Here is a 10,406-nt window from a genome sequence, read left to right as displayed (position 1 = left end):
CTGATTACTTACTTATACTTAATAATAATACACACAGTTACAGATGCGAGTGAATGACTATTTTCTCTGGAAATACTTCACATATATCAGACATTTTAGGATGATTCATACAAATATACGGTTAGCAGGGGTGTCACTAGGTTTTAAGGACAGGGGGGGCTTAGCCCCCAAGAGATGCACACGACATGAACGAACGTAGTGAATGAGCACAAAATTTCACAAACAGAAAACAAAGACTGAGAAATTGTTTTCCTACTTTTTTGGACAGATTAAACATCCTAGGCCACCAATAGATCTATTGTTTTATTTCAGTCTGCTTTATAATACAGTACAACAAAAAAACAGATCCGAGTGAATGACTTTATTTTCTCCGGAAATACTTCACATATATCAGACATTTTAGGATGATTCATACAGCTATACGGTTAGTAGAGATAACTGACTGACATAAGTAATGTGATTACATAAGTAATGTGATTACATAAGTAATCTGATTAATTACTTATACTTAATAATAATACACACAGTTACAGATCCGAGTGAATGAATTTATTTACTCTGGAAATACTTCACATATATCAGACATTTTAGGATAATTCATACAGATATACGGTTAGTAGAGATAACTGACTGACATAAGTAATCTGATTACATAAGTAATCTGATTACATAAGTAATGTGATTACATAAGCAATGTGATTACATAAGTAATCTGATTCCTTACTTATACTTAATAATAATACACACAGTTATAGATCCGAGTGAATGACTTTATTTTCTCTGGAAATACTTCACATATTTTAGACATTTTAGGATGATTCATACAGATATACGGTTAGTAGAGATAACTGACTGACATAAGTAATCTGATTACATAAGTAATCTGATTACATAAGTAATCTGATTACTTACTTATACTTAGTAACAATACACACCGTCACAGATCCGAGTGAATGACTTCATTTTCTCTGGAAATACTTCACATATATCAGACATTTTAGGATGATTCATACAGATATATGGTTAGTAGAGTTAACTGACTGACATAAGTAATCTGATTACATAAGTAATCTGATTACTTACTTATACTTAGTAATAATACACACCGTTACAGATGCGAGTGAATGACTTTATTTTCTCTGGAAATACTTCACATATATCAGACATTTTAGGATGATTCATACAGATATACGGTTAGTAGAGATAACTAACTGACATAAGTAATCTGATTACATAAGTAATCTGATTACATAAGTAATCTGATTACTTATACTTATACTTAGTAACAACACACACCGTTACAGATCCGACTGAATGACTTTATTTTCTCTGGAAATACTTCACATATATCAGACATTTTAGGATGATTCATACAGATATACGGTTAGTAGAGATAACTGACTGACATAAGTAATCTGATTACATAAATAATCTGAGTACTTACTTATACTTAATAATAATACAGACAGTTACAGATGCGAGTGAATGACTTTATTTTCTCTGGAAATACTTCACATATATCAGACATTTTAGGATGATTCATACAGAAATACGGTTAGTAGAGATAACTGACTGACATAAGTAATGTGATTACATAAGTAATCTGATTACTTACTTATACTTAATAATAATACACACAGTTACAGATGCGAGTGAATGACTATTTTCTCTGGAAATACTTCACATATATCAGACATTTTAGGATGATTCATACAGATATACGGTTAGCAGGGGTGTCACTAGGTTTTAAGGACAGGGGGGGCTTAGCCCCCAAGAGATGCACACGACATGAACGAACGTAGTGAATGAGCACAAAATTTCACAAACAGAAAACAAAGACTGAGAAATTGTTTTCCTACTTTTTTGGACAGATTAAACATCCTAGGCCACCAATAGATCTATTGTTTTATTTCAGTCTGCTTTATAATACAGTACAACAAAAAAACAGAGGAAATGTGTTTGCCGCATCAATAACAAGAAAAAAAACTGAAAATAAAAAAGTACATTTTTCTGGCTGCAATCACCAGTTACTTGGTGGGTGGAAGCATCAAAGAATGACGTCTGTTTTTAAGAGTGGCAAATCGGTCAATCACTCTGTTGTGACTCAGATGCTGAAGCGTGTCTTTTTCAATAGACATGACTGCAAGACTGTGAAGTCTTTTCTGACCCATTGTTTGACGCAGCCAGGAGTGCAGCCGACGCAGTGCACTAAAGGACCGTTCGCACGAGCAGCTGCTGACAGGCACTGTTAGGGCAACTTGGATGGTTGCCTTCAGAGAGGGAAACATGTCTGAATCAAGGAGGTTGTACACAGACAACATATTTTTGGGTGGACATCCAGCCTCTGTTTTCCGGGTAAGAAAGTTTCTGGCCACCAGAACCTCCTCTTTTTTCAGGTCAAGTCTGTAGTGCTTTGCAAGTTCATTCAAGTGTGGTTCACTCAAGAAGTTCTCAGATTTAGGACTGCATGCCTGGACGCCTTTTAGCAGCCCTGCATCTACACTGCAAAATCTTTGATCAAGCTCGCCAACCATCCGATCCACACAAGGGAAAAGTAACTCTCTTTTCAATGTGTCTGAGTTGTTCAATTCAGTGCGTGAACCCACAGTTGCCTCCAGGACAAAATCCTCCATTTTCCTCTGTTTGTGCCTTGTCTTGGCACCTGGTTCAGGGATACTGTGGGTGTTACACAGGGCCTTGGTTTTCTCATACAGCTCTGTAGCAAATGCATCTGAGTGTTTGCCCTTAAGTGTGTCACACACAGCTTGTTTGCAGATAAAAGCTTCTGCCAGGTCTAAAGTCTCTTTCTGCAGGAATTTGTGGAGTCCTTCGGTTACAGACAGAATCGACTGAAACATCAGTAGTGCATAGACTGCTGAGAACTTGTAGAGCTTTGCTCTGAGACCAACAGCTATGGGGGATCCAATTGCAGATAGGCACTCCAAAATGGCAGGCAATGTCTCAAGAACTGCACTGATTGATCGCAACTGACATGCCCAGCGAGTGTTTGAAAGTTGCACAAGCTCAGTTTTTGTCAATCCAAGCTTTGCCTGAGTCTCCATGAACTTATGATGATTGACTAGGGAGGTGCTGAAGAAAGAATACACACACTCCAACAAGCTGAAAAGCTCCACAGCCTCTGGGACAGCCTTGCAAGTATTGCACAAAACCAGGTTGAGTTGATGAGCATAACAATGCACATAGATAGCCTCAGGATGGAGCCTTCTAAAATGTGCTTGTACACCTCCAGTGGAGCCACTCATAACGGCTGCACCATCATATGTTTGTGCTACACACTTAAGCTCTGCAAGACCATAGTTTTGGATCTGCTGCTGAATCTCATTTGCAATGGACTGGGCATCAAATGATTTTATCTCTGCAAGTGCAAGGAAACGCTCCTTCACTGCCCCCTCTGACACGTACCTGACACAAACAGCTAACTGCTCTGCCTTTTTATCCCTTGCCTCATCCACCATGATGGAATAGACTTTAGACTTTGTCATTTCAGATACAATGACACTAGTAACTTCCTGGGCACAACAGTCAATCATGTCATTCTGGGATGTTGGTGAGATATACTGTGCATTTGATGGGGGATTATGTTTTTGAAGAAAAGCATCAAACTCCTTCAAAAGCTCCATGCACGCAAGAAAATTCCCTCTGTTTGGGCTGTCTTCACCTTCACCTTGACCTTTTTCTCCCTCAGCCACTCCTTCTGCCTCACCCTTCAAGATACATTAAAACATACTGAATTGTAATGTAAATTGCTAATATCATGACTTCTGCTCCCGCTCCACAGTAATTTGTTGCTCCCAAATATTTTGAAGTTACAAACATTATATTTTGAGCACGCATGTGACTAAAATGGTTGCAATTTAAAGCCCCTTAAAAATATTACTAAATTACTTGAATTGAAGTAATATTAAAATAGAACCCTCAAAAATATGTGAGTCAGGCTAATTTGACTTATATACATATCTCTCTCTTTGCTCTCTCCACTTTCTAACCTTGACTCTCCTAAATAAAAGCTCAAGTTAAACAGGTCTTATATGTTGTACCGTGACTGAAATGTTTCATATTTCATATCCATATTGAGTCCCATAAAATTCTAATCAGACTGTCTCCATCACAAATGACTCCATCCTTTGACTCACCTCTCCAGCAGACGTCTCTCCCCTCTGCCTCTCTGTGCTCCTCTGCCCTGACTCCTACAGGTTAATGGGGATGGAGTGATTATTATTATTTCCACTGATGATAACCATACCTGAATGAGCTCAGCTGGATTTTTCAGAGCTAAAACGAGTGACAGAAATTAACATTATGCTGTGGCGGACCACCAGGTGGCTCCACTCACACACAAGTTGAAGGGAAGTGTGGGGGTGGAGATTTTGGCGCTGACTATATGTGAAGTTCTGTCAGTTAATAAAGTTGTTGGAGTGAGACACTGAGACCTCTCCTGTCGTTGTTACATACCTCCACATTGGTGACCCCTGTAGTGAACATGCTAAGGCTCGACGATGAAGCCAGCTCTGGCCTGGAAGCATCGGCGGCCGCTGGACCTTCACCTCCGCCGATGGCTGCGTTTGCTGTGGCGCTTAAATTGCCGGATTTTTGGCTTCACGATCCTTCTTCGTGGTTCATGCACGTAGAAGCTCAGTTTGCTCGTCGTGGAGTTTCAGCCGACGACACTAAATACCACCATGTGGTGGCCTCACTTGACCCGCTGTCAACCCGCCGTGTGATGACTCTCCTCCGGGATCCCCCAGCCCAGGGCAAGTACGCCGCCCTCAAGGGGCTGCTGCTGCGGCGTTACTCCCTCTCTGATGCTGAGCGGGCCGAGAAACTCCTTTCCATCGCGGGCCTGGGCGACGGCACCGCCCTCGAGCTCATGGAGAGCATGCTGTCCTTGCTGGGCGCGGAGGACGGAGGATTTCTCTTCACCCACCTCTTTCTTCGACAGCTGCCGGCTCCAGTGCGCGCTGGCCTTGCCAACTCCCCGCTATTGGCCACGAAGGATTACCGCTCCCTTGCGGAAGAGGCGGATCGCATCCTCCTGGCTACCAGGACTTTCGGCGTCCAGACGGTTATTCAGGACCCACCAGCGTTTTCCCCCTCCCCCTCACCGATGCTCCACGGGCCCTCCGACTCGTCCACTGTGGCCGGAATCGCTGCACGGCGGCACCGCGGAAAGGGGCTTTGTTTTTATCACCAGCGTTTTGGAGCGAAGGCACGGCGCTGCCTCCCGCCTTGCAGTTTCCAGACCCAGGGAAACGGGCATGTCAGCGCTCTGTAGCAGCCGCGACCGCTGGCAACAAGGAAGGGCTGCTTTTCTTAGAGGACTCACGCTCGGGGAGGCGTTTCCTGGTGGACTCCGGCTCACAGAAGAGCCTTCTTCCCCCGGCTGGCTCGGACAGGCTAGCTGAGGGTTGCGGGCCATTGCTAACAGCGGCTAATGGCTCTCCCATCAAAACCTTCGGTGAAAGGTTGGTGACTGTTTGCTTTCACGACCGTGACTTTCAGTGGAACTTTGTTGTTGCTGCTAGCTCTGTGCCTATAATAGGCGCTGATTTTCTTTGTGCTCACGGACTACTGGTTGATGTGGCTAACAGACGTTTAATTGATGCTGTGTCCTTTTCCTCATTACCCTGTTTGACTCGGGGTGCTCAGCCCGTGGTGCATGCTAACTCAGTAGATTCGGGTGACGTTTTTCAGTGTTTGCTTTCTGAGTTTCCCTCACTCACTGTCCCCACTTTCTCGAGCACGGTGACGAAGCATGGGGTAGAGCATTACATAACTACAGTAGGGCCCCCGGTGTTCGCGCGCGCGCGCCGCCTCGACCCCGCCAAACTGGCTGTCGCTAGGGAAGAATTTGCCACCATGGAGCGTCTGGGCATCGTGCAGCGTTCGAACAGTGCCTGGGCTTCTCCGTTACACATGGTGCCTAAATCTGATGGTCGGTGGCGACCTTGTGGGGATTTCCGCCGTCTTAATAATGTCACGGAGAACGATCGTTATCCCATTCCCCACATCCAAGATTTTTCCGCCCATCTTGCGGGGACCTCGGTTTTTTCTAAGATCGATTTGGTACGGGGATATCACCAGGTTCCCGTGCGCGCGGAGGATGTCCCCAAAACCGCCGTAATTACACCTTTCGGCCTTTTCGAGTTTCTGCGCATGCCGTTTGGCCTGAAAGGTGCCGCCCAAACCTTCCAGCGGTTGATGGACTCGGTCTTGCGCGGGCTGCCCTTTGTTTTTGTATATCTTGATGATATACTGGTGGCCAGCAGCTCGAAGGAGCAGCACATGTTCCATCTGCGTCAGGTTTTTCAGCGTTTGGCGGAGCATGGACTGATTATTAATCCGTCTAAATGCCAGTTTGGGTTGCCCGTTCTCGATTTCCTTGGGCACCGTGTTTCCGCCGAGGGCGCGGTTCCGTTGCCTGACAAAGTCCGAGCTGTTTCGGAATTTCCGCGTCCCACGACTGTTAAGGCACTGCAGGAATTTTTGGGGATGGTGAATTTTTACAACCGTTTTCTCCCCAGAGCGGCACATCTGCTGAAGCCCCTTTATGGGGCGTTAAAGGGTAAAAAAGCTAATGACTGGTTTCCAGACAGCATCCAAGCGTTTTCTGATGCTAAGTCAGCGTTAGCTAATGCTGCCCTTCTGGCCCACCCATCCCCCTCAGCGCCGATTGCGTTGACCACTGATGCGTCGGACATAGCCATGGGTGCGGTGCTGGAACAGCGAATCTCGGGTGTCTGGCAACCGCTCGCCTTTTTCAGCCGTACGCTACGTGACAGCGAACGCAATTACAGCGTTTTTGACAGGGAGCTACTGGCGCTCCACCTGGCGTCTCGTCATTTCCGGTTTTTTCTCGAGGGTCGTCACTTTACCGCATACGTGGACCACAAACCCTTGACGTTTGCCATGTCCAAGGTTTCCGATCCATGGAGTGCACGCCAGCAGCGCCAGTTGGCAGCCATTTCTGAGTTTACCACGGACATTCGGCACGTGGCTGGTAAATCCAATCATGTGGCTGACTGTTTGTCCCATGCGCTGGTTTCTCCCGTCTTTCTCGGCATAGACTACTCCGCTATGGCTGCCGATCAGAGCGGTGACCCTGACATCCTCGCGCTTAAATCCACCCAGACGGGCCTCATACTGGAGGACAGACCCGTGCAGGACGGTGGTCCCCTCCTCGTCTGTGACGTTTCCACCGGCCGCCCTCGCCCTGTGGTTCCCGCTTCCTGGCGTCGTCAAGTTTTTGACTCGGTACATGCTCTCTCTCATCCAGGGGTCCGGGCCTCTGTTAAACTGGTCAGCTCTAAATTTGTTTGGCCAGGCCTTCGCAAATCTGTTAAGGAATGGGCGTCGGCGTGCATTCCCTGCCAGCGTGCGAAGGTTCATAAACACACCAAGGCGCCCCTGGAGCCGTTCTTCATACCCGGCAAACGTTTCGATCATGTGCATGTCGATCTGGTGGGTCCCTTGCCGCAGTCACAAGGTTTTACGCACCTTTTGACTGTTGTTGACCGGACCACCAGGTGGCCGGAGGCGGTCCCCCTGGCGTCCACTACCGCAGCAGTGGTGGCCAAGGCGTTTTTGTCGACCTGGGTCTCGCGTTTCGGCCCACCCGCGGACATTACCTCAGACAGAGGCCCCCAGTTCATTTCCGAGCTTTGGTCGGCCATGGCTGATGGACTGGGGGCTAAAGTCCACCGCACAACCGCATACAACCCGCAGGCTAATGGGATGTGTGAACGGTTCCACCGGTCGCTGAAGGCTGCCTTTCGCGCCTCCTTAAAGGATGGCAATTGGGTTGACCGCCTCCCGTGGGTTTTGCTTGGGCTGCGCTCTGCGGTTAAGGAGGATCTCGGCGCTTCCCCAGCTGAGCTAGTGTTTGGTCAGCCCCTCCGCGTGCCTGGAGAATTCTTGCCTGAAAATCCTCCTCCCTGCTTCGATCCATCGGTGCTCTCTCTCACCCCGCTTTTGCACTCGCTTCGGGTTCCTGGTCCGGTGCACCATTGCGTGCCTGACACCTTTGTTCCAAAGACTTTAGAGACTGCTAAGTTTGTTTTTGTCAGGCACGATGCCCACAGGACACCGCTGCGGCCGCTGTATGACGGCCCGTTCAGGGTTATTGAACCGGGCCAGAAACATTTTGTTTTGGATTTTGGGGGTCGAAGGGAGACTGTGTGTGTTGACAGACTTAAACCAGCACATGTTCTTCCGGACAGTGATGTAGTGCCGGCCCAGGCCCCTCGCCGTGGCCGACCTCCTGCGCTGGGGTTGACAGTCTCTGGTTTTCCCCCCAGGACTACCCCCGGACCACCAACGTTTGAGCCTCCTCCTGCCTTTCCTGCTCGCCTTCACCAGCCTCGTTCACAGGATGGACCTTCCTCTGCCTGTTCTCTCCCTCCCAGGTTCAGTCGTGCGGGTCGTTTGCTTAGACCCAGGGTCCTGGACTGAATGGAGACCTGACTGTGTGTTCAAGGGGGGGTATGTGTGGCGGACCACCAGGTGGCTCCACTCACACACAAGTTGAAGGGAAGTGTGGGGGTGGAGATTTTGGCGCTGACTATATGTGAAGTTCTGTCAGTTAATAAAGTTGTTGGAGTGAGACACTGAGACCTCTCCTGTCGTTGTTACATACCTCCACAATGCTAACAATTTAACTTAGTGCGCTAGCCAGGTTTTTATTTACAAAATGGGGAGCACCTGGTTCATTATTTACATGGGACTCTCTGCTGTTAGCTGGAGCTAACTAATTGTTACTACCAGCCAGTGATGAAGACTTACTTTCTTGAAAAACTTGCGTATATCCATGATTTCTTGCCGTTTGCCACATGCACGCTAGTGTTTCTGCAGGTGTATACGAGCGGAGTGTAAAGTAGCAGTGAAAACGAGGACTGGATTTTCAGTCATGTGGATGTCCCCTGTGAACAACTGGAAGGGATTGGATAACGAAGCACTGACGCTACCTTAACAATGTAAAGCGAAAGGGACCAACCGAGTTATGATCATATTTGTGTGAATAGCGACAGGTTTATATTATTATTTCTTTAAACTCATATTCCTGCATCTTTATATTGAATTTGTCTGCAAGTTCTGTAAAAAGCCCTAAAATAGGCCTAACGACGCCACTGACGGATAGTAGAGATAACGGACTGACATAAGTAATCTGATTACATAAGTAATCTGATTACATAAGTAATTCGATTACATAAGTAATCTGATTGCTTACTTATACTTAATAATAATACACACAGTTACAGATCCGAGTGAATGACTTTATTTTCTCTGGAAATACTTCACATATATCAGACATTTTAGGATGATTCATACAGATATACGGTTAGTAGAGATAACTGACTGACATAAGTAATCTGATTACATAAGTAATCGGATTACTTACTTATACTTAATAATAAAACACACAGTTACAGATCCGAGTGAATGACTTTATTTTCTCTGGAAATACTTCACATATATCAGACATTTTAGGATGATTCATACGGGTTATATATGGTTAGTAGAGATAACTGACTGACATAAGTAATCTGACTACATAAGCAATCTGATAACATAAGTAATCTGATTACATAGTTAATCTGGTTACATAAGTAATCTGATTACTTACTTATACTTAATAATAATACACACAGTTACAGATCCGAGTGAATGACTTTATTTACTGTGGAAATACTTCACATATTTTAGACATTTTAGGATGATTCATACAGATATACGGTTAGTAGAGATAACTGACTGACATAAGTAATCTGATTACATAAGTAATCTGATTACTTACTTATGCTTAGTAATAATACACACCGTTACAGATCCGAGTGAATGAATTCATTTTCTCTGGAAATACTTCACATATATCAGACATTTTAGGTTAATTCATACAGATATACGGTTAGTAGAGATAACTGACTGACATAAGTAGTGTGATTACTTGAGTAATGTGATTACATAAGTAATCTGATTCCTTACTTATACTCAATAATAATACAGACAGTTACAGATCCGTGTGAATGACTTTATTTTCTCTGGAAATACTTCACATATATCAGACATTTTAGGATGATTCATACAGATATACGGTTAGTAGAGATAACTGACTGACATAAGTAATCTGATTACATAAGTAATCTGATTACATAAGTAATCTGATTACTTGCTTATACTTAATAACAATACACACCGTCACAGATCCGAGTGAATGACTTCATTTTGTCTGGAAATACTTGACATATATCAGACATTTTAGGATGATTTATACAGATATACAGTTAGTAGAGATAACTGACTGACATAAGTTATCTGACTACATAAGCAATATGATTACATAAATAATCTGATTACATAGTTAATCTGATTACATAAGTAATCTGATTACT

The 10,406-nt window shown here is 44.9% G+C and overlaps 1 protein-coding gene and 1 long non-coding RNA gene across 2 annotated transcripts; one reads left to right on the top strand and one right to left on the bottom strand.

Annotated features, from left to right (window-relative positions):
- Positions 1–2,027: 2,027 nt before the first annotated feature.
- LOC146667336 (zinc finger MYM-type protein 1-like) lies at positions 2,028–3,476 on the bottom strand. Its single transcript, XM_085408384.1, has one exon. The coding sequence runs from the start codon at positions 3,474–3,476 to the stop codon at positions 2,028–2,030; it is 1,449 nt and encodes a 482-aa protein (XP_085264510.1).
- Positions 3,477–5,330: 1,854 nt separating this feature from the next.
- Positions 5,331–8,628, top strand: LOC146667335 (uncharacterized). Its single transcript, XR_014912046.1, has 2 exons — positions 5,331–5,483; positions 8,316–8,628. It is a non-coding gene; the product is annotated as an uncharacterized LOC146667335 (long non-coding RNA).
- The last annotated feature ends 1,778 nt before the right edge of the window (positions 8,629–10,406 follow it).

The sequence above is a fragment of the Rhamphochromis longiceps genome, linkage group LG6 (genome assembly GCF_057381845.1).
Source record: "Rhamphochromis longiceps isolate RC_006_pf linkage group LG6, R_longiceps_female_GT1.1, whole genome shotgun sequence".
Taxonomy (NCBI): Eukaryota; Metazoa; Chordata; class Actinopteri; order Cichliformes; family Cichlidae; genus Rhamphochromis; species Rhamphochromis longiceps.
This window is presented reverse-complemented; position numbering and strand designations above follow the sequence as displayed.